The sequence below is a fragment of the Varroa jacobsoni genome, unplaced genomic scaffold (genome assembly GCF_002532875.2).
Source record: "Varroa jacobsoni isolate VJ856 unplaced genomic scaffold, vjacob_1.0 scaffold_1383, whole genome shotgun sequence".
Lineage (NCBI taxonomy): Eukaryota > Metazoa > Arthropoda > Arachnida > Mesostigmata > Varroidae > Varroa > Varroa jacobsoni.
In genome coordinates this window covers 188,299-213,297 of record NW_019214285.1, presented here as the reverse complement: position 1 = coordinate 213,297, position 24,999 = coordinate 188,299, and the positions used below count along the sequence as shown (strand labels likewise).

General features: G+C 40.6%; 2 protein-coding genes across 9 annotated transcripts in view; one reads left to right on the top strand and one right to left on the bottom strand.

The window, feature by feature from the left end:
* LOC111269392 (Excitatory amino acid transporter 1) overlaps window positions 1-24,891 on the bottom strand; it is a 123,822-nt gene extending 98,931 nt beyond the window's left edge. The window contains exons 1-4 of one of the 7 annotated variants that reach the window (XM_022848941.2): window positions 24,794-24,809; window positions 23,514-24,199; window positions 12,370-12,694; window positions 8,206-8,566 (exon numbers count right to left, since the gene is read on the bottom strand). In XM_022848941.2, coding sequence (XP_022704676.1) covers window positions 8,206-8,566; window positions 12,370-12,694; window positions 23,514-23,579 — 752 coding nt within the window. In that variant the 5' untranslated portion in view covers window positions 23,580-24,199; window positions 24,794-24,809. Of the gene's footprint in view, window positions 1-8,205; window positions 8,567-12,369; window positions 12,695-13,759; window positions 13,843-17,704; window positions 18,551-18,590; window positions 18,695-22,085; window positions 22,387-23,513; window positions 24,200-24,651; window positions 24,719-24,793 lie in introns of those variants that run through there. The other 6 variants (XM_022848940.2, XM_022848939.2, XM_022848944.2 and 3 more) reach the window with 6 other exon arrangements.
* Window positions 415-5,027, top strand: LOC111269395 (uncharacterized). Of its 2 annotated transcripts, none has more exons than XM_022848953.2 (4): window positions 415-551; window positions 2,314-2,475; window positions 2,845-2,925; window positions 4,927-5,027. In XM_022848953.2, exons 2-4 carry the CDS (start codon window positions 2,314-2,316, stop codon window positions 4,987-4,989), a joined length of 306 nt encoding a protein of 101 aa, XP_022704688.1. In that variant the 5' UTR covers window positions 415-551; the 3' UTR covers window positions 4,990-5,027. The 2 variants fall into 2 exon arrangements, with proteins under 2 accessions (XP_022704688.1, XP_022704687.1); XM_022848952.2 differs by having other exon boundaries at window positions 419-551; window positions 2,314-2,511.
* Window positions 24,892-24,999: the final 108 nt, after the last annotated feature.

Genomic DNA, 24,999 nt, shown 5'->3' with positions numbered 1-24,999 from the left:
GTAAGTTTCTGCACCGGTATTTTAGTCTAGTTAAGAGATATTCTTAAATGGCATCTTTATATCCGCTATATGAAACAAACATTATCCACACAAATTATGCAGCGGCTTAAGGTAACGATATCTGGCCCATCAAATTCAGTCCGCCGGGCAAATCAGCAATAGTTTTATCTATTATATTTAGACCTGTATTTTTTTTAGCATTAAAATATATTGTCTTATAAGCACCTGCGTGTTCCGATCGTCGCATGATGGATCACGAACGAATGATCCCAATGTTTCGGGCGACTGTCTTGACACAAGTCACACATGTTGTTTGTGGAGAGGAAACACGCGATGCCCTGGGCGTGGGTTACGGATAGGGTCGAAACAGCTATTGAGAGACACTGATCTCGTGTTGAGTTTGTGCGACTTTCCTTCCACTCGCTTGGGAGAGTGTTACGATATACCGGAAGGCGTCTCTATTGCTAATGAGACATCGCCTCTGTTTTACTGACAAAAAGTGCTCAGTCTAGCACTCAGCTCGAGGCAGAAATACTAGCTTCATTCAAAAGGTACGATTAGACATCACTTTGTATATACATAGGCGAATTGGCGTACCCATACATACATCGATAATGTTATGTTATTTGTTTGTCACAATGATACCATGCAAAGACGGGCTTTTGCCTGGCAAAGCCTTGTTCCTATGTAGATATTGTGTAACGGCTTAGTAAACGTTGTCTGATCGTTCCTATTTCAATTCAAAAAAACTTAATGAGTGTCGTTGTCGCCTTTTTGAAAGGATGACTGTCCAGACGTTAGTCAGGACGTAACAGCATTATGATCGATCTGTTTTAGATGGATGTAGAAGTAGGATCATAAGTGCGCGATGAACAACTGCGCTGTATCAGTGTTTATGACACACCCTAATTTTGAATTGCCGCATAATTCTGTTGCAAAGATAATGCGTATCAACTAATATAGAAGAAATATACCGCACATGTGACGCGACAAAATTATTCAGCACAGTTGCAGCTTCATATACTCACGTGTGCGGGTGGGGCATCTGCAACACAGCTACCTCTGTATGGCGGCAACGCCCCCGAACTTGTTTGTCATTATGCGCCTGCGTCTGAGCGTGCGCGTTACGTTTTTCAGTGCGGTTTCGACAGAAAAATTCATGGAATATGCATGCTCATCACTTTATGCAAGGCTCAGACAAAACGCTATATCAACTGGCACATTCTATGAGCGGTTACTTGAAACTTTCAGGTTCCTACATAGATATGTAACGCCAAATGCTATCCTGCTGTGGTCGTCGGAATTGATTTATATATTCATGAAGGCCAGCAACGCCTCATCTATTTATCTGTTCTGCAAATAGTGTAATACACAGAAAAAATATTTCGGGTGCCGTCTGAATCCTGCTGTTACAGAAGCACAACTCTTACACTTAATATTTAAAAGGCAGCTTACGCATTATCCAATTAATTATCTTGTTTATCTTATTATTGTATATGAAGCGCTATAAATCGTACTTTCACCTTTTTGCTTACGGTGCCTTCATAGATAGTAATGCTGACTGTGGTTCAGGACGTGAGCCTAACTGTTCGTCTCGTATGTTTTGTAGCATCAGGCTTTAAAACGTCGCAGCACCTCAAAGGAAACGCGGGCTGTTCTAGTGTAACAGCAGCGCCGAAGGGTTCGCTATTCGTAGCTGTATAGATACAAGGGGAAGATACAGGCTCGAAACAGGATATAACGCATCTGCGTCAAATATAAGCGGATTTTCTGAGGCGTTTACTCTGAATAGTGGCCAAGATTGGCTAGATGTTGCCCACTTAACTGGTTCCCAAATATCACGAGTTAATATAGCTTTGTTACAATGTTCCTGCCAAACTTGTAGAAGTTTACTAGCACAATGCACATCGTATTCAATATTCATCGATACGAAGCTTCTGCGCATAGACTTTGTTTGCATCATCATAAATAACTCTCATATAACGTAAAAATACTAACTATATTTAATAAATGGTACGGACGGTAAGCGTTGCTTCAGATGGCTTGCCCCTCTCAGCAAACAACGCGGTATATCTAAGCTCGGTTTTGAAAGCAGACCATTGCCTCCCTAACTTTTTGTAGGCAAACATGCTACCACAGCACCATGACGAAAACGAACTTGTTTTCGAAGTTTGTTTTCGTGCCATGCAAAAATGTTTACTTAAATCCGGCAAATATTACTCGAAGACGTGCAATCTTCCATCGTGGAATAACGCATGTCAGACATATTCGTCAGGATTCCAGCGTGAAGTTGAATCGTTATTGTTATTATAGATGATCTCTTACCGGCATGAATTAAGTCAAACGGGAACCGCACGCGGCGGTCGTCACTCACTTGTAGTTTCCTCAGCGTTGGCTCGTGAACTCGAAAGGGATATTGAGGATCATCGCAGGCAAGTTTACCTCGAGCGTTCTGGTACTACCGCCCCGAAAAGGGTATGGCACCCCGCGCTGTACAAGACCCAAGACGTGGTGAATATTGTTTGCTATTCAGTCACTGTGTTTAAGGCGACCATTTCAAAAGCATTAAAGTTGCGCTACGCTAATTTAGTAGCTGATATAGAAACTGCGGCAAAATCCACGATCCTCGTTAAACTATTGATAAAGCGAAACTAGTTAATAACATTTCAGATACAAGTGTATTTTATCTGATTTTTATAAGTATACTATGAACGATTGGAAAATATGCTGATAAGCACAAATAAAATTTATTATTATTATTATTAAATAGTTTTCGATTAATGTGCACCTTTGATTAATGTAAATTGGACATTATATATTTCTAATTATTGACCAAAATTGCAGATCCTGAATTTTGTACACTCTCCCCTAAAATCTGTTGAATTATTTATGCGTGAACTTGACCAATACAGGCCAGCTAAGAAGGTAAGATTGCCGGGTATCTAAAAAAATAATGATGAAAGTTACAGAAATTATTATTAATAAAACACTATTAACACATATAAATGTATATTGATAAAGCTATTTAAAAGATAATACTGCAAACACAAGTGTTTACTCAGCCATGGTCACCAGGTGCAGGCTGATGCGCTAATAAAAAAACAAATAGGTAAGAAAATGTGCGTCAAACGTTATGATTTACATTTCGTTCTTCCTAGGTTCTCCTAAAAATTTGCCTAGATTTAAGGTTACGCTGGGCAAACCTTTTCAAGAAGAACTAATTCGTGGTCTTCTGTTCAGAGTCGACCATTTGGATGCTCTACAGAAGATATTTCCCCTTTTCTAACCAAGGCAACTCTACGCATATCTCTTTAGACACATGTGTGTGCATTTACGCGACAAAAGGGGCACCTTGTCGTAGGTGAACTATTGCAGTACCATCGTGGCATGCAAGTCTTTTTGTATGATAAAAAAAAGGCTTTACCGAGGGCATCAACTAATGAGCTAACAACGAGAATTTCAAGGACAATAAGCTGCAATGCCTATATCCGACTCGAAACACTTTCATCTCCTCATTCGAAAGGTCGCTCGAATAGGCCTCGTTAACTGGCGTCAGTCTACTTTTAGCGAGAAGACCTACTATTGGCTCTTCTTTCCTATATTAGAACACACACTTGATTCGCCTATATTCAGAGCTGAACTGTCAAACTGTTTTGTTTGGTTTTCCGTACAAAAACCACAATTCGATATATTTATTGCCGTTTATACATCTCAATGATATATTGCAATCACTCGAACTTAGCTATCTATTACTATTTTCTAAACAATCTGCGAAGTGGTATGTTTGGAAATCGCTGGCAAAGTTGGTTTTCGTTCGGCACTGATTTTCCGCACGAATACCACAATAAATGTTCCATTGAGGCCAATTACGTTGCGTCTCAAAGGACTGATCATCTTCCGCATAGGACAATCCACGCATGTGGCCTCAAAAGTTCGAGTTGTCTGAACTTGACCTCTTGCTACAAGTTCAAGGTTTGAGTTCTTTTCAGTCGAAGTTTAGTGTCAGATAAAGTAGATACAGATTTAGTGTGGATAGGATCTTGAAGCAACCAAAAACCTTGTACGGACTATGTGCCGGCCGACATTGCAAAGGTACTTTTAATAATATTCTTTTAATATATTTAATAATATACCACCATCAAGATTATCCTCATGTACGGATACTTTCGTGCATCGAAACATGTGCTTACCAAAGATAGTTTTGATATGTGCAAACTGTGAAATATGAAATCTGTCTAGCCATAGACAGACTATTCCTGTGATTTTGTGAAGTACAGCTTTTAGTTACTATGACTTTTAGAGGAGCTAGCGAATCTAATATACTCAATATATCAACATTTTATCTGCGTGTATCATATCAACAGAGGCTTCCAAAACTAATTTCCAGTCATTTAGCGAAGACACACATAGCTTCCGTTTAACATCTGACCCCAATTTGAAAGTATACTGAACGATCGTAAGCGAACCTTGAAGTATATAAATCGAAAGCATATTCAAATCGAGCACGCTCGTAGGTGACGCCCATAAAAGCACTATTATATAATATAATACACGACCATAGTAATTCCGGAATAATCAGTTTTTAGCCACATATTTAACTGAGACGACCCATTTCTCTAGGTTTCCATTGGTCCAACTCAATTCCAGTCGGTCAAAAAATGTTGATGGCAATTTCGTTCATTTATACACCTTACTGCCAGATACAGATGACAATGTTATATCTCTTAAGTGTACACGATACAATCTATTATTGTTTTTATTATTATTAATTATTGTCAAGATATTGTTTTCTCGCGTAGTACACAGCCAGGGAGATTTGAAGCTATCAGGCCTTTTAGAGGAACAAAACCATCCCATTATTACGCTGAATGCACTGGCTATTACCAACGATTGAATATTGACTCGAATCGCAATCTATTCTTGCAGAGACGCTCCATGACGGCCGGTATTGCCCAGCAACTCAAGTTCCTCTTCAAAACCCGCTATTAAGGTAGAGGATATTTTCAATAAAATATAACAAATGTAAATCGTGTTCTTTTTATAAAACACAAAAAAGAGGTAAACACGTTCTGAACAAACGCTCATTTTACAAGGCGCAGTCGACTATGACCGCGTTTTGCATTTTCCTATTTGACAGAAATCGTTGATTTTGTTGAACATCATTTTGACATCACGACTTACTGCTTATGCAACTAAAGTTACTAAGGTAACGTATTTAGCTCACTACGTAATTGAATTTATATTGTATTTTTTGCAAGTCGTACTAGCGTACAATTAACAACAATCCACCTTTAGACTTTAGGCTGCAGGCAAGAAAGTTCTTACTTTTTGGACTCACCGTAACGTCCGATTTTAGTGGACACTAACGTACGATGAATAAAACAATAGTTATATTAAACATAAAAAGTACGTCAAGCTGTAAGCTCGCGCTACCTATGTAACCACGCATACAAGAACTTATGGATCCTAGCGTTGTTTGCCAGCTGTGCTACCGACCAACTCAGGCAGCAATTCAGAGGGCATCAGCCGTTTCCGTGGCGCCTCTTTCTTGCTTGTAGGTTAGTCGCATGTACCTTTAACAGGATATTTCCTATCTTTTGGCACCTATGGACCGGTCAACTCTGGCGAATAACCGACTATCATATCATCCGAAATCTTTTTTTAGGAAGCTTAGATAGCGTAAGAAATAATTGGCTATGGACTAAACTTCATCTGTCTCTTAACTTGATAATGGTATGAACAAACGAAACCTCGAAACGTACTTTCTGCACTCCATAGACATCGCTAAATCGGCCCCGTACGAGAAATGCTTCTATAAGTTCATAGGAAGCTGATGTTTACTAAAACTAGTTCACAAGCACGTTTTCGTACAGCTAAATTAGAATTGACTTGCAAACAGAAGCCACTGCTAACGCCTTCCATAACGCAGCAATACAGGAGCCTAATCCCATACGCATCTGAGCGAAACCCTCAGTATCTGGAAGCGCCCATTGCGTATAACTACGTGCATAGGGAACAGTGTATAGATAAATCATTCAGATAAGTGTTCCGATTAAAGCCAATATGATCTTAAAAGATCAATGTTCGAGCGCCAACGGCCCTGCTATATGCTCGTAAGGAGCTCATTAAGACCTCAGTGGACCCGCTATCCTAATCACGGATCAGATTCACCCATCCCGAGCAGTAGCAGGTTTGGATACGGACAACCACATTTGTCTCCACGAGTGGCGCAGACATACGTGACAGCTGGTTTTGGTTAGACAATTGTACGAAATAAATTTTGAACTTTAAATGAGTATTGGGTAATATTCCATTTATTTGTGTTTACTAGAATTCATCGGCAGTGCGCCAATGTTTCGGTACGGAAAAGAAAGCGTATTATAATTTTTAACTGTTTGTTATCATGTACTAGACAGATATTATGTTGATGCACTATATTGGTAAGGAGAGATGGTAGTAATTACGGATGGACTAAGGTAGTAAGATAAATAAAATGTGTTTCTGGCAGTTTTCTTCTACTCAAATATTCGTACACAATTTTAGTTACACTTGGTGACCTAACCGAAGTGTCGTAGGAAATTCCTGAGTAATAACTTCTTGCCACGAAGTTACACCGACACGCTTCCATATTGAGCTAGCGATTATGCTTACTCAATTCGATAAGTACTGAGTAAATAGGTCTGTCCTTTACCTTATATGATGAATTCCTTACTTTCTATGATGGCCGAGTTGGCTTTGCTGGTCGGAACTTCACGAAGTGTCCGCAAATATCGCAATTCTATTAACCGAAATTTGGCGGTTTTGGTAATTACCTTGTGTACGATTCTCACTTTCCTTTCGTGTGTGGGCACCGTTCAGCGGAACAGCAAGTATTTTAAATTCACGGAAAAATAAATCTAAAATAATATGCAGTAAATCATCTCTTAGAGCGGTAAGTGTTGTCTAAAATCGTATGGCGTCACCTGAGATAATGTTTTTCTTTTCGTCTTCTAAAATACACTTTATTTAAATCCTCATTTTCGTGATAAAGAATGAGAAACACTAGTAGAAAAAGCTACTCTCACGTGCCTCTACTCTGACGCAATTATGAAAGCGGTTAGTCTTCAGTAAGGCTAAGACATCTTGCAATGCCTCTGTGCGAACAATATAATTGTCGTCCTACTTTGAAACGTGTTTAGTTCCATCGTCTCCACTGAAACGTCCTCCGAGATAAATAAGGTCAGTTTCCAATGCTTACGCTACGTTCCTTCCTACCTTACTTTTGTAAATAAAAATCTATTGACAATATACTTGGCCAAGTCTATTAGCTTAAGGCAAATTGCGCATCATATTTTGAAAAGCTTGAATAGCAGTTATGTGTGTCTTTATGTATACAAAAAATACACCATTATACATAAATGTACATTTAAATAAACCCTTCCCTTACAAGTTTTGTAAGTCCGTATTGACTTCACGGGTAAAATTCTGAAAGCATATTTCTCTTGATAACAGCCAAAAAACCGTTTCGAGGTGGAAAACCCTTGCGACAGAATCAAACGCAGAAGATGCACTCCTGAAATGATACCTCTCAGAGATATTGACGTGATGGTTTATGACCTACTACAAGACCATTCTTAATCTTTTCTGGAGCAAATATCGGTATTGAACTTCTGCGATAATATGTCGCGGGTAACTGTTAGCTGTTAATAGATATAACTACTACGAGATATGAAATACAATATGGAAACGTGATTGTCGCACGTATAACCGTATTTGACAATTGAAACGCTACCTAAATAGGTTGTACTCGACACAATATACGTGTTGTGAGACGAGATTTGGTGCGGGCAAACACGGGAGCTGTATCAACTAAAACAACATTGTTAAATGACGGATGTAGTTCAAGCGCTGCTCAGGGAAGTTAAGGCCTCGTCTGCAATTTGTTGACGCTCATTAGCACAATACGTCCATGGTACGCTTCGACCATTTACAGAAAGCCGAGGCACATTTAAGGCGTAAGAAGACAGAGTTAGTGATAATTACGTAACGGTTCATTTTCTACAGAGGTTTCTAACAGCATATACGTCTTAACTAAAGTTACAAGCATCCACTCTGACAAACCAACCTAAAACAAGGGCAGTGCCTCTAACTATTTTACATGGCATAATAATTATACTAATATTATTGGTATATTTGAACAAGCGGTTCTACAAAAGCAACCCCTACCTGATGAGGTCCATGAGTGTGTCGGCTGTCGTGACAAGACGAGCGCTGGTTTTCGAAGCCTCAATATCGGTATCACCCGCTCCTGGCTGGATCGTGATAACCAGCACGATACCCAGAATAATAGCTATCAACGTCGTGCTGAAGTAATACGTAACGGCGCGAAAGCCAATTTTGCCCGAAAGAGTGGCATCTAGTCCGCCTACGGCGGCGATCATTGACGTTGTGATAAGGGGAAGGATGAGGCCGCGAAGCATCCGAAGAAAAATCTCTCCAGGGAAGTTGATGTACATAACTTCTCGTTTCGACCACGGACCTCCGTAACGGCGAAAGAAACACCCAAAAATGATGCCTAGTACGACGCCTATGACGACGAAGAAAAATCAGAAGACGGTTAGCAACTAAACTCTAGTAAAATCGTAGAAAAAAAAACTAGTAAAATATCGAACTATTCGATACAAATGGTTTAGATTTTATCAAGTAAGCTTTACTGATCTGGATTGCGTGGCCTATCTTTGATACGATCAAACTTACTGTAACATCAATGATAAGAATGAATGGTTTGCTTATGTAAGTGTCACTAATCTTGTTCGATGAACTGTTGTCCAGCTAAGAAGCAAAAATCATTCAAAAGAAACTATGGAAAATACTCAATCAAAGATTAGCCTTTCCTCCTGATTCGGAACACGCGGCCGCTTTTTCTCAGATAGCTTTAAATATTTCTAATGCCTAAATACGCTTTTTGTAAAAATGTCGATTTATAAACAATCAAGACTTTGAAACAGCTGATGAGCATTTATCCGTCTGCTCAACGCTATATACTAAAACCTACGCTTTCAACTACGTGAGTGAATACATTTAATAGGTTCATTTTCAGCTTACCGGATAGTTAAATTACATCATGTTAACGACATCAAGTTATCTCTCTCATATAGGTCGTCAGCCAGTATAAAGTATTGTAGGTAGAGCATATTCATGTAGAAGCAAGCATTACCCCCCACATCGCCATCTCAGTTCTACATTCTATTGCGAAAATTCACACCGACTAAGCCTAACATTTTATGTATTCAAGTCTACCATATCCTGACGCATGGCGCGATTCAGTCCGCTAACGAATGAACGTATTTCAGTCAAACGTCGTTAAGGCCAACGTCGATTAATTTGTATAATGAAGCAAGCTGTTATTTCATGAATGGTATTGAAAGAACTATCATATACAACTGGTCCAAGTCAGGACCGTTTCACTGTGGCCATTTGGCTTTATCTGCTGGCGTAGTGAACTTTTAAAGCCTGGAGCCCGGACCCGATCAGACCTAACTTAAACTGGATTTAAAGTCACATCGTTTTCACTCTCGCAATTCAAAAGGGTCGAAAATTAATTGTCTACAACATCATGTCTACCTTTGAGATTGTTTTAATCTCGAAACCTCAATGCTCATCCCAGTAGCACGAGATGCATGGGTTCTTGGCAATAATTCCAATAAATTGAAGCTATTTTCCGCTGCAATATTTCATATCGCGGGGTATTTTGCTTTTTCTGTTTTTTTTTTTTACAAACATTGCTTTTTTTCATAATTACAGATATGTACTCAAGAAGGCTTTGTTATTAAAAAATGGAACGACAGCTAATGCAATATATAGGAAGATGTTTTTTAACTTATATTAGTTCTTAAATTAGCTAGTGATCTCAGTACCTGTATCTCTGTAAACTGGGTCTAGATGTTTTGCTACATGGCAGTCGTTTTCATTTCTCCACATGGTCCAATAACGCCTAAGTTCAACCTTTCAATCACATCAATATGTCAGCTCATCATCTATGGATTTACTGCGTATACATCGAATTAATTATCTTCCGCAGATGAAAACGGTGGCTGGTGTAATCCTCGTCAGCACATTGGTAAAACGACGTTGAAACACTTCCTTGGAAGCGAATTCACAAAAAATACGTCCAAGTAGAAAATGATCAAAATCACTAGAAATTATGGCCTCCATATCATTGGTCCACATAGCCGCACAAGGTGGACTTCGATGAGCAAAAGCGGGTGTAGATGGATCATTGATTGTTTTCTGCGAAGTTCAACATGTCCTTTCGACCAGTCGCTGCCATTATGGCTAGAGCAAATCCTATTTCATAATAACTTACTACCAATCTAGAAAAGCTAAAAGTGACAATTCTTCTGCCATACATTCACATCAGATTTGTTGCGTAATGTAAAACTTTATTTCTAAAAATCCAATCTGTTGGCTCGTCTATAGTTGAATTGCATTTTCCTCAAGAACATAGAGGAACTAGTGACAATGTACGTAGCGTTCTTCAAAGCCAACCTTATTGAACTCCGTACAACTAGCATGGTTATCCAACATGATTTTTTTTATATTGATAATTTAGATTTGTTATTGTAGCATTCGCAATTAGACATAATGTGTAAATTAGAATTAAAAATGTGGTGCATGCATTGTCGGCGTTACTATTACTCTCATATGTGCGCTACTCCATCATATCGTCAAGAACAAATCGCATATAGCGTGACGAGTACGAAGATCCGATATGTCTTAAAGAAGATCGAAGTTTGATAGCATTCATACGTAAGAGTAACACTTCCTGGGTGGATAAGGAACAGTGCAATCTATATAGTTACGCGCCTATACATTCCAGCTGTTAGCTAGCTACTTGTTCGTCTCTAGCCAAACCGACCTGGTATGCGCAAGCATTTCCGGTTATTATAAATAGATCCTGCACTATATAGTAGCCGTTGGTAAATATAATCAATTTTGGGTTTATGCAAGCTGACCCTGATTTAAACAATTCGAATTCATCAGCTTCACATCTTTTCGGACCACAACGGGCCGCTCCCCACTCGATATAAACAGTGCAATAAGGCCTTTAAATTGGCGTAACTACCTATGCCAAACCAGCTCGCCTCGTTTCACCTATTTCATATCTAAGGCTCTTTCAGTGTATGGCTATATATGTAATAAATTTAAAGGCTCTAAATGGATGCTCATGTTCGTGTTCAATGACGCAGTCGACATAAAAGCTCGTTGCCTCGATTACTTGGCCTGTGAGTTGTTCTGGAGTCGATGATGGACCTAACCGGCAGCTTAGGTGCATTTACATAAACTCACGCAATTTCGAAAATGTGCGCATCCAATTGTGACGGTATTTTATTTACAAATATAGACACTTACGGGCAAAACCGAAACTTATAATGAGCCAAAAACTCGGAGGGAAACTAAACTCGAAATTGAGGTGTATCCTTTCTCGCAAATGACCACAAAACGTGTACCGTAGATTTTCATATAGGTGCCAATCGTCAACTAAAGATTATTTGCTTATTTGAGAAAATATATGCTTTAAAAGTGATTGAAATGTTTAAGTTTGGAGCTTTCAGGGATTGTAGCGTGTTTGTTAGGAACAAAGCAACAAGGTTCCAATGTAGTATAAGATAATCGCAGGAAACCTGCCAAACGACTTTTCTCAGCTTAATTGCTCGCGAGCGTCGGGCCTGACCCCTATGCTAGCTGAGCGTAAGAAGAAAGAAATTACACTTATATTTTTGAGACTGCTTCTAGTTCTCTAAGCTAACGATGCCTATTACGTGATACGATAACCTTCAATGACAACCATATCTCTGAAGTGAAGGTCATAAGGGATAACAAAGAGATAGCGTCTGACCTAAAACCGGGCTAAGCCTTCTAAAGAAACCGCCTTTAAACAATCTATTTTACCGTTAAGCTTAGTCATGAGGAGGTTTTCCTCATAAAATTCTTCTTTATTTCTCAAAAAAAAAGTTCTTGTAAATATTTGTCGTCGTTTAAATTCATCCTTCATCATGTTACGCGCACCTAAAGCCTCTACAACGGGTGTAAAAATCGAGAAATATTGTATTTATGCAGCCGCCTAAATAGGTGTTACTTGGAGAACTGATGTACGTCGTCCCGTACGCCTGTATCGTGAGACGACATCTATCGGTTTAGCTGAATATTGGTCAGTAAGTTGCAAATTAATAGTACTTCGAGTTACATAACATTGGGCCCGAATCCGGCCTGTCCTAAGAATTTCTGAATAAATTACTGTATAATATTAGCCATTGGAAAAAAATAGCAATTTACAACATTATTTTCAGGGAAAGGTAAAAACGAAGTTAATCGACTTGATTTTCCTACCTGCTATAGTAGCAATTGTAAGCCTGTTTTGCCTTAGGAACTTCTGGCATTTCGTGGATGCTTTTCCGTCTGGAGACGGTGCCTCCAACATTCCTGCATCTGGCGAACTCCGGCCATCGAGGTCGAGCTCTGGGCTCTTCACTGTCCTTACAGCAGGCATCACGCTAGGAAGGTCGTTTTCGCCGAAAGGATTGCTTACGGCAGCCAGATGTGAATCAGTCGGTGGAACGACGGGATGCGCTCTTGAATGCGGTGAAGCGGGCCGACAACCTTCACAGTTTAACTCGGTTTCCCCAGTGCTGCGGTAATATCCACCGCGCATCGACTGGAATTTAACAAACAGGATCCCGTAAATTTACTAAGCGAACGTATTTATGTAGAGCCATTGAGTATAGAGTCAGAAAGAAGACAAAGCGGATTAAAATCGCTGAATTGCAGTAACGTCATCATAATGTAGAATCTTTGTTTATTTCACTGATTTCACACTCATTTATCTAAGCCAATATTATATATATATATATATATATATTGAAGCGCCGAATCAGCCCGTTCACTTGTCTCGTTATCATACCTAGACAACCGAACTTAGAGCAAAAAACAATGATGAAATTTAGAGCTAAAAGTAAGAACTTGGAAAATGTACCAAAACACATGTTACTGGATAGTGTATAAGCTCTATAGGATCGGCTTTATTCTACCGATAGAATATATTAGCGTTGTGTAAGGGCTTCCAGGTGTATGGGCACTTTACCTAAAACATACGTTATTGTCAGGAGGTCTAACTTAAACGGGTTAAATAAATGAGGCAATTTTGAACTTCACAGGCAAACTTAACAATTCATTCAATCGTTATTGTTTCAATTACGCGTTCTAATGGTACACAGCAAATAATGCAGCACGCGTGCCTCGGCCATATACAACTAGGTAATGGTTTTTCGTGATTGGTTTACATGTTCGGGAGGTGAATTTAAGTAGTTTAATAGCTTAAGTAGGTAACAATGTTTTATGCGAAAACCAAGAAGTGCCATTATTTTCAACATACATCTGACTATTGCATGTGTCGAGTCTGCGCTACAAAGTTAAAAGTCTTTATAGCTACAGTAAGGGGTTTTGGGGGCTGTTTGCAGCGTACATCTATTTGTTGGTTATATATAAAGAAGAACATTTTAAAAAAGATAGTTTCACCGTGTCATATGTCGCTGTTGAATTATATTGCAAACTCAAACCCTTCTTTCAACAACTGCCATTAGCGGCTACTGCAAAAAATCTGCCATGGCAACAATGAACACAAACAACACCGGCGCACGCATTTGGTCTACGAGGCAAATTTCGGCAGTGAGATCTCGATAGTTTGCCTTCGGACACGCTTACGTGCGATATCACAACCAACCTGCAAATTCTACAAAATAGTGCAGATGAATGAATCCGAATAGATAGGAGGACAGCAAAAAGGCCGAGGCGGGACTGACTGGTGGATTCGTTTCGGTCCTCGCAGACGGCGAAGCCACCATTGATATGACGTGCCCGTATTGCATCGGTACGTAAAATATCACCCAGCTTTATCAGTGCAAACGTTGTTGTGTGCGTCGCACATGAATGAAAAATGTAAACGAGCTAAACACCTCTCTTTTTACAGCTTGTGCACATTTCGGCACATTATCGAGATTTAGGTTCTCCAACGTTAATGGAACTGCGGGAGCATGATCGATTCAAGTTGCCAATATCTTCGTTTACTCTTTTCGAAACCGTCCCATGTCTGGGATGCATAAAAGTATAGCCATAAGACAACTCATTCAAACCGGTACTTCAGTCCGTTCGGTGCTTCATAGTGGACACACTTCGCAGGGTGTCCAATAAAAGTAGAACACCGACGTTTCTTAGGGAACCCCGTTCTTGCTCTATTGAGGGAACAGATCTCCATTGTATTTAATTAGTATTCAAATATTTTATTTCATCAGTAAGCGGAAAAAAGTGAATAAATACATTGATTTACATGCATTTTCGGGATAACAGTTCTATACATATTCTCGCTGTTGAATAATTTCCAAACAGAAAACCTTCGTAGAGCCGTAATACAATGACTGGCGACTGTCTTTTTAGGCTTCTCCGAATAATCGTTAACTTATGAACTTGGATCTTAAAATCGAACCGCAGCCTGTCAAAACATCGGTCATAACATTTACGGCACCTCCATCAATGCCGAGTTGATGATTTTTGGCGGTAATTTTTTTTTTTTTGTTAGAGTACATTGTGTTATGTACGAAACTAGCTACGGTTGTGCCGAAAGCATTGTGTGCTCTTTGAGCGTGCGGAAAAGCAACTAAGGGCTATTTCAGTGATTAAAAAAGGATGGGAACAAAAAGCAAGAGGTGTCTCTAAGAGTTGCAACGCATCGCGTGTTTACTAAACTGACCGGATATTCCTATTGATAAACGTTACACCTAGTCTATTTTGGAGCGTGAGATAAAGTTAAACGTTTCAACACGTTACGAAATCAGAAAAATCAATTCATCACAGTACCAAAAGGCAGGTTTGTCTCTCGCTACAAAGCCAAGGAATGATGGTTTGGGTTAAAACAAGCAATTAACAGAATCGTTTACCGTGCAGTTCGGCCAGCCTTCAGTCGGCATTAATTTGTCGAGGCTCGCATATTGTTCGAAGTAATATGAATAGTATGTCTGTATGCAGGGATCGGCTACATAAAAATATTAGACATCCATTTCAGGGTGTACTAATCGTACCGTGAACGTAAAAATGGGAAATAACACGTCGTGCATTTTCTCCGGCATCAAAAAGCGAGCTGATTTTTTCTTTGTCCACTCTTGGTTTTGATTGTTTCGCAGCCTCCATCTCTGAGGTTTCCCCGGGCACCAGCGCCGAGAAAGATGTGAAATATGCGCGCTCGGCCTTGTAAGCACGACCTTCATCTGTGTCCCTACGACTGACTTGGTCATCTTCTCTCCCTTCTTACATTAGAATGCTTCTTATCCAGGCCTTTTCCTTGCTTCTCACTTGTACTAGTTGTTTAGCATAGATCAACAAATGTAAATTCTTTCTAAGCTCTTCACTTCATTCGGAGGTTACGCTACAAGCAGTTTTATAGCATTTATAGTGAAGTTCTAACGCAGAATAGTGATACCGTGAAAGCTTGAAAGATAGTGAAGTACTATCACGAACTATTTTTATTAAATTGACCTCCCTTGACGTCTACAGGTGGCATCTGCAGCACCGATTTGCTTAATTTCGCATCGATCATTCGGTAGATGTCTAGTTAATTATCAGCTTAATGAAAACACAACTCTCTTCTAAGTAGATATATTCAGAAACACACTTTGTATTACAAGTAGGTTTACTCCAAAGCTAAACCTCCCAAGTATTAGCCTAAGCCATTAAAGACAGTCTTGAAAACTTAAAATTTCAAAACTATTTTTTTTTTTTATTGCTATTCAGTTCTACTGCTAAACCAATTGCAATGCAGATGTACAATGATCTTGGCAACTTTCATAGGGTTTTATAGAAACTCATGTATATTACTGTTACGGCCTAGTGATGAATAAAATTCGATTGACATTGAACCGCAGGCCGTTGACTTGCGTGTGGTTAGAAGAAAAACCCCTGTTCAAGTCTGACAGACGAAGCTCTATTTGTACGAACCGTTGACTCGGCATCAACTCGGAAAGCTCGCGGTCGAATCTTCAAAGTTTCGTTATTCGAGCACCCCGTGCTTCTAGAAATTTCAAGGACGCGATTGTCGGGTTCGATTTGTCACAGCAATCGGTCCCTTATGACAGGCAGTGAACGGGTTTTTACCATTATACGTACATCGAACTAGAGCCAAGGTGGACATTTCAGTTAATCAGGTAATCCTCAAGGCGTTTGTAACTGTCAAAACATTATTCGAAGTTGGCCTTACCATAAACACAGAATCTCTCCGAAAAACTACTATGAAATAAGTCCAATCAGTCAATATAGCCTCAGTCCTGTAAAAAAAAATAGAAGCTCATTGCCAAAACACTAACAATGTTGTGAGCTTTTAGCGTCAAAAATATTGTAGACGCGCACGAACCGAAAATTAGCTCTGTTATCGACGAAAAACAACAATAGCAACAATATAGCAATACATACACACACACACACACGCACATATATGAAGTTATGTCTAGCTTATTTCATTAATAATAATAACAGTAATAGGAAGGATTTGCAATGCATCTTAATTGTTAAAGGGAAATGCCCTGAGCTTTGGCTGAACGAACGCTGTCAGGCAAAACCTCTTCAAAATTGTCTACGTTACGCTTTTGGCATTGTCGCTTTTTCATTACGTGTCGCCCTACACAAATGCACATTGATCGATCGTGGACCGATTAGACACATCGGAAATGAAGCTATACATCGTTTTCGTGCGTTCTGTGTGTATATCTAGTTAATCTAGAATATTCGCATAGGTATCATTGGCAATGAAGCTCTGGATAAATCCAGTTTCCTATTTTGTCAGCAGAGGAGAAAACTACGTCTTGTTTAATTTGGATCCCACGAAGGGGACAACATTCTGCGTACCGCTACTTCTAAAAGGCACTATTGATCTTACTGCACGCCAAGCTATCAAAGCTAGAAGATTGAATCTCGCAATGGAGGGCTAGTTTCGGCATGATAGGTTGTTTTATCTTCGCATCGCAGTTGATATTGCCCGTTGCACGAGGGCGCGCTCCGCTAAGAATATCTGATGAATGTAACGAACGGATAATACGGGAAAAAAAAAACAACTAATATCGAGCCATCGAGTGATCGAGAATTAGATGTCGAAACATTTGATTAAGGTCTGTTCGGACAATGTTTCGAATCACCGCTAATTGTCCGTAAATGGTTTGTAGGCTGTTTTCTTTCAATTATAAGCTAGGACAAACTGGAGACTGAGAGCTGATCTCTCTATTTGGTGGGCGTTTTGATTTAAACAGAAAGCAGTACGGTGCTGCAGAACAGTTATGGCATGATACATTTGAGTGAAGCTTAAACTGACTGCAAAGGTCGTTCAAGTGCGATAGATTGTACAAAAGGAGCAAAAATCTCTAGGGAGCTAACAAAAATGTCTCTCTATGTCTATATGAGACATGTATATGTATTTTATGCGAGAATCAGGCTCCTCGAAGTCCACGTGCTCGGCTTCGTGGCGACACTGGGTACTTGTTTTGAAAGGAACGGTCCTATTACATATCTCAATACTTTTCTATATTAATTAGAGAACCTGATTACAAAAGAGTCACCGATGGCTCAGTAACCAATGAATATTGGCTTTCAATGTGCGGTTCATTTGATTGGGTCAAGAAGAGCAACTCACCATGTGACGTTAAACATTGCAATATTACTATCCATAAGTAGAAGACACTCGAAAGTACAGTTAATTATTACGATCCATTCGACCAAGCAACCACAGAATATATTTTTTGGCTAACTGAAAGTTTCAATCGTTCTCCACGTACTACACGCACCTTAATCGAAAAACACACACCTATAACAAAGTTCTTGTAGGCAAAATTCAGGTCAAGACCGTCGCGACATTTATTGTTGGCAACAGCAATGTATTATCTAGAAAGTTATCAACCATTTATATAAGAACACGAACTGCGGTTCGTATCTGACTAACATACATTTCAAAGCTGATAGTTTCTTTTTTAAGCAAGTTCCGCCAAATCTATGATTGGCGTTTGAGTGCGTACAGGCACCCAATTATCAAAACGCTTTACAAACTTTATCTCACTCCGAAAATTTCTATTGCACAAGAACACGTTTGTACACAAAGCTCCCGCCCTGAGACAACGAATGTGAGCTGCGTACGGGCGCGATCTACCAGTCTGACGTTACCTACACGCTGAGAAAATTGTGCCTGCACAAAGTATCTGTGGTGATACGAAGTAAATCGTTTCTCATAAGCCAAAACAGTTTGGCGGTGCGTGCGCGTTTGTCTTCATAGTAACTTCACCGACAACTTAAGTCGTTCAGCTCAACCCGCTCTCGACAGCTCCGCCTGCTACTGCCAATAATAACACTGAGCAGCGCCAAGAGACAGGAGAACGGAGAACGGGCTTAAGACCTGGTCTCAAAAGGAGTCAGGCATCGTTGTCGTCGTTACTAATACTTGCCCTCCTTGCTGAACTCGTTGTGGCACAATTAGTATGATAGCGTCTGTTTTCCCAGATTAACTTCTGAGCTAAATGACAACTGACCTCTGACTTGCTTCTCGTCTACTCCTTAGATTTCATATATGTATTCTATATTCCGCTCGGTCACCAGCCTTCAGGGTCCCTCGATACTACTGATAACGACTATAGCAGCGGCGCTGGCAGTAACGGAGCCAGTGTGGCTTGTGGCGAGTAACAGCGGCGGCAGTATTCGCCGACGCGCGAGGTGGGTGAGGGAACGACTGAGCCGACAATCTACTACTTTAGCGGTCTGTCTCTGCTAGCGGCGCCAGTGGCCGCCGTTGTGGCCGAAGACATCGCTAATGGACGAGCAGCTAAGCCAACGATGGCCAGAAACGGTCGGTCCATCGTAAATTCACAGCAGGAGGTGAGAGGGAAACTGGACATGGCTGGGCCGTAGAACAGATATTGATGTAAGCATGTGCTCCTCAATAGGTTGGTCGTCAGATCGGTGACACTCTCGTTGTCATGCATCGATCCTGAAGTTAAAGCGGTTACCACCTACGTCTCGACTTTTGCTGGGTAAGGCGCATATCTAGCTGCGGTCACTAAGAGGCAGGTCTCCCAACACAGATAGCGCTCGCTTGCATGCTCTGCTAAAATCGAGTTTTCGATTTCAAGCTCAGAAGGATACGACACAGACGAGCGTGAAACCGCTGAACAAGCTTACCCGTTGAAGTGGAATTGCTAGCCGATCGAATGGACATATTGTGCCCTGGGAGCGGGTAGGGGCGTGTGCGCGAACATGCAGGCGACATCTGGGGCTCTAACGTGATATGTCAAAAATGGCAGCTTGAGTCGTCATACACGTGATTAAGTGGCTGGCACCTGACTGATGTTCGAGTTCCGTGTGGCAATAAGTCGAATGCACTCGATGTGCGCCATTGTCACTGATTGTAATGAGAAATTTTCCGAGTCCTTGGATCTGTATTATTTACGAGCGCCAGCTCGAAGCTAGCACAAGGGATTTCGATTTTTCAAAGGGAGCTCCGAATGCGATTACTACGCAGACCTCGATACAGACATGTAAATATCAATCGATCACAAGAGTCGGCCTTTAGGGCATGTCTGAGGCTGCACAAAATATACTAGGACACATGCGTATACTTGTTCGAGGCTGTTCAGTTTGATATCTAATTCAATAGTTAGACTGTTGAGGTTGACGCAATGATTAAAGACAGGGGCATAGTCTACTCATAAATCGCGTAGCGGTTTCATCTATATCTCAAACGAGCGCTCTTCGACGAAACGAGCCTTCCTTCATCCATAGCGCGATCGTTTTGAGAGCTATGAAAGTATTTAGTCATTGCCTCCTTTCAGCTGACAAGATCAAATTGTAGTGTGTTGAAAACGTTCACAGATATTTCATCCTACAAATTTCAACTATAGCGACTGTAAGGTCCCGAACCGGCTCTGCTCGGGGGTCAAAGGACAAAGACAGCATCATATTGATCTAATAAGCGCAGTGCTTTGCGCTGAAGATCTTCTTTGTCTTCGTTTAGATTGCCTAATTTTAGTACGACGTGGACACTGCCTGGCTAAGGCAAGCTTTTGATTGCGATAACTGGCAGTCACTTCCAGAACTATCTCGTCTGTTGAATAGGATGAGTAGGGAAACGAGGTTTGACGCTGTGTAAATTTTTGTTCTCTTTTTTGTGAAAAAAACAATAGGTCATTTGAATAATAGTTCATCGTAACCGTGGCTTAAACGTGGTAAAAAGGCTTACTGCCGTAGATTGTCTGCTTTGACGTATCATGCATAACCGAAACGCCAGCCGCCTACCCTTCGCTACCACTGCGAACGCATGCGTTTATTAGAAGTTTACAAGCGACAAAACATAGTATTTTGTTGTGAAACATTTATCGTACTTTTTATTATTTAGAAAAACTGAAAATCAGCCAGGGCTTTTCTGCCGACATTACTCATAGCTTAATATGGGGAAAGTTTAAAAAGACGATCGTCTAGTAAGGTTCGAACCGGATTTTTTCCTGTCTCTGATGGTTCGCCGATCAACGATCGTCATAGATTAACTACCGACCGATATTACAGGTACAACTCAGTCACTCAAGCTATTAATGCTTTATAGTGAAGTCTTAACGTTGTCATAAACGAAAGGGATGTTAAGATGTCTACAGAAAGATAGTGGCTTTCCTATAGGCATCTTATCGTCGATTTCAATACCGATGGGATTATTACGAAATGAGTACCTCTATAAGACGCTTCGACGAAGTCGCACTTAAATACGTAGCTAGTTATTTTTTTTGTCTCGTAATTTTCCACGCGCACAAATTGACGGGAAAGTTTACACACGAACAGCTGGCCGTCCGGCGCCCGCATGACTTTGACAAAGGGCTAGCATCGCGAAGAGGGCTTCTGAAGAACACAATCGATTTCTGTAAATTGCATTGTGTACTATAATATGCCGAGCTCACCGTTAACTGTTCAACGTTAGCTAAATTCAGGAAGCAACTGAAACCCCTCGAGCCTTGAGGTTTAGCCGAAGTGCTAGACCAATGTGCATATAAAAAGTAGTTTTTATATACTTGTTTTCTAAAAGTGGCCCTGGCGTCGTGAGCTGTGTTTCGGTCGTAGGGCAATGGACAGACCTTGATTATTTATGCAGTAGGCGCGACAAAATAAACGGACAGATAGACGAACATCGCACATATATCTAATTGCTATAGATGGTTTCCAAGTTCAAACGAATCGTGCGCAGGCATGTATGCAGGACCAGTTTTGTATTTATCGAAAAATGTCGTTCAACGCGCCGTGATAGGAGTCAGCGTAGTCAGTCAAAGTAGAAAAAAAAAAGTTTTCGCATAGTCATGATCGGTTCAAAACAAATTGTTATTGGCGTGCATTGCTGTCGAGATTTACCCTTGGATTACTATCACATTCATTGTAAATCAATGGTCATAATAAGAGCATTAGGTACGCATCGCTGGTCACGGCTGATATCACTGTTATAATTATTATGAATATATCTAATTATATAATAACCAGCAGTCGAGGCACAGTTAGCTTTTTACATATTATATATATATATATATATATATATATATGTTGTTTTGGCAATCGATTTGTATTACTCGATGTGTATGTGGCAAATATCCATCGCACGCATCGTATTAAATCTGGTTATATGGTGCCATCCTTCAAGCCGCACGTACTTCATACCAATGTAAGTACCACATATGTATGCATGTACTATATGTATAATCGATATAGATATGAACGCCAGTGATAAGGATGACATTTTGATTTGAACGTCGTCGCGAAGGTGTACAACAAGGCCTGCCTTCGTACGATGCTTGCTAGGTAAATGTGTACCTAGGCTATTAATGAAGGCTGTTATTAGTGTTCAATGAAGTTGTTGACTATGCCAGCGCTATTCGCAGACTTCGCTATCTTTACAGGGCGCACTCCGCGTAACCTTACTGGCTCACATGTACTCATCTTTATCACTATTATCATACACTTTTGCCGGTAAATCACCTTGCCGCTCTGTTGGTACTCGCCTTTTCGACGCATTTAAATTGATGCCATGTATGCAGTTGTTTTCCTCCCGGCTTTTTTGTTGACTGGCAGACTTTTGCTAAACGGCAGATGATTACGTTCGCTTACTGCCGTCCTGGTCTGTAACATCGAGACTTAACGTTCATGGGTATAGGCGGCCATGGAGTGCCACAATCGCCATTGAGCTGCCGAGTCACGTATCGAATCGTTTGGCCGCCAGTTATTCTTTTCCGAATAAGGTAACGAGACAAAGAAAAGTTCGCTTTCTTTGATTGGCTTCGTTTACAGAAGAATCAACGACGAATGAAATAAAAATCGCAGTTGCCCTCATGACGCGGTGGCCCTGATAGCAACATGCTGTGTCATGACATCCTCCTCGCCAGGCATTATTATGAGGCCCGTTACATAACCTACAAGGTCTTCCATTACCGCTACCAGCTACTGCAAAGCACAAAGTACTGAAGCTGTTCATCAGCCGTCTCACATATACCTTTCTACATACACTACCGTTCCAGGCTGGCCACGCAGATCGTTATCGATTGGATATCTACTTCTACGGATTTCACTACTGTGAGCAATGACGAACAGAATTTCGCTGAATGGCAGTGCCGTATACATATGTACGTATTACTTTACGGACAGCAACACTGATCTATAAAAGGGTACGGGCGGGCGAGCCGACCGGAGTGAACACAGTAAAAACACAAAAAACGCCGTAAGACTGTCCGGCGATACAACAACATATGGCACAACAAAGTAAAAAATGGCTGCAGCTAGGGCGGGCGTGCTACTACAGCAGCAGCGACAGCAACAGTAACAAGAACAGGAACCAAATTTCCACCGTAAGAAATGATCCGATAATAGATAGTATGTAAGCCACTGGACAATATATTTATTGTAAAGTACATGGTGCTACGAAACAAATTATTGGCATTGATGCGCGATAAGTTAGTTCATCATGAACAAAAATAAGAGAGCTAGTTACGAGTGACGTGCGCTCAATGGAACGCATATAATCTCGAACTTCGAAAAACTTCTATGAGACACAGAGTGCAGGCACGATCTATTATTACAGAGGACAATTATTAACAATATTCCTGGATAATTGGCCAGAAACATCAGTCCTTCAGAGACTGTTCCCTATATGCTAGGTACCTTATTGAATGGAGAACGGGTTTGCCCAACGAACTTTTGTCTCATATCATAACTACAAAATTAAGAGCCATTGGAAATAAAAAAATCTTGTGCTTATATGCTCGATTGAAGTCATGCGTGCTTATCTGCTCCACAATCAATCACACACAACCGTACAAGCAATTCAAGCTTAAACCCTTTCGTTCTTTCGCCTTTGTTGTAAGCTTATCTTCTAGGAGTATGTCTTCCCACAACATCAGAATCAGGCAACGTCTGCCTTGCTTGACTTGAATTACCTTGTCTCCCTCGCCGGTCGACTGAAGCCGCGTCCGCTCGTTCTTCTCACCTATGGGCATTTTCATTACCAGCGATGGACAATACAATGTATCCCACAGAGTAATAGAACACAGTATTACACAACGGAGTATACTCGTTCTGTCGATCTATGCCCCTCTTGTAATCACACATGAAATTTTTGAACATTTATTTCGATCACACAACAATAACACGATAACGAAGAGTCCGTGCCATCATAAAATGGTCGTATGGCAGCCTAACTTATTCATGGGGCTTGTTAGCCCCTCGTTTGAATGTTGGCAACAGTCTCTGCACACCACAAAATACTCAAAGTCAAATTCTGGCATTAATCACTTCGTCAGCTACGTCTGCGTTGTCTTCATCTGCAATAATTTCTTCAGAGGGTGTTACAGGGTCACTTGCCTACAATCCATAGAATCACGTACAAGAGCGTATCGATATCACAGATACTCGTGTTCTTAATACCGTTATTCTTAAAGATACCAGTTCAGAGTTTAGCTCAGCTCGACTTAGTACACAGACGAGCACTCAAACGGGTTGTCATTCAGTCACGATCGTTAGTGTTTTTTATTTTCGTCGCCTGGCCTCCGTGTGGTGACACGTTTTTACGTGCGAGCCACCTGCGATTTCGTACTAACGAAGCAGCAACTTTTTCGCCCAATACCTAAGAGTTTGTCAACATGGAAAAAATAAAAACGAGGTGGATTGACAATGTCACACAGAGTTAATCAGGCCGGTTAGGTATGGTACAAGCATTATTGCGGACCTAAGTTAACATTGAAATTGATAGTTTAGACAAGACTCGAGTTTATTGGTCAAGGGTTGCTGTCAAATAGACCACTTAAGCACTGCTTCAATAACGGTAACTTTTTGCGCTGTTTCAACGAATCAGCAAGGATCCACAAAACATATACGATGCTTTTTAAATGTTGGCTACCACACAGGGTTTAGCGCGTCCCCGGGTACAATCATATCACAAGCCGTTACTTGCACAACTTTAGCTGATTGTTTAGACGGGGCTGAGGAACTAAACAAGTCCAGCTTTCCACATGCAACAACGCTACCTGGAAAATTCGAGTCGATTAAGGAACCTGTCATGCCTCTCAGCATACTCACTTATTTTACAATGAAAAAGCAAAGCGTGACAAACAACTGAGATTGTTTCTAGCCTTAGTCTCGCTCGAACTAGATGTATATATCTAGCGATCCTATTTGGGCATGATCTTCGTAGAACAGTCTGTAGGGACTTATCACTGACCTTGTTTATTTTCAGGAGTAACAGGCTTGGCTTTAGGTTTTGTTTCACTGGAAATAGAGATAGTAGTTTCATCTCAATAGCTGTTCCAACGTTCGCGATTCAGGCTGTTGAGTTGTAATTTGACTGCTCTCATCACTAAGAGATCGTTATTCCAGATTAGCATGGGAAGGGACTAGCTCTCATAGTAAAAAAGCGAAAAGGTTTTA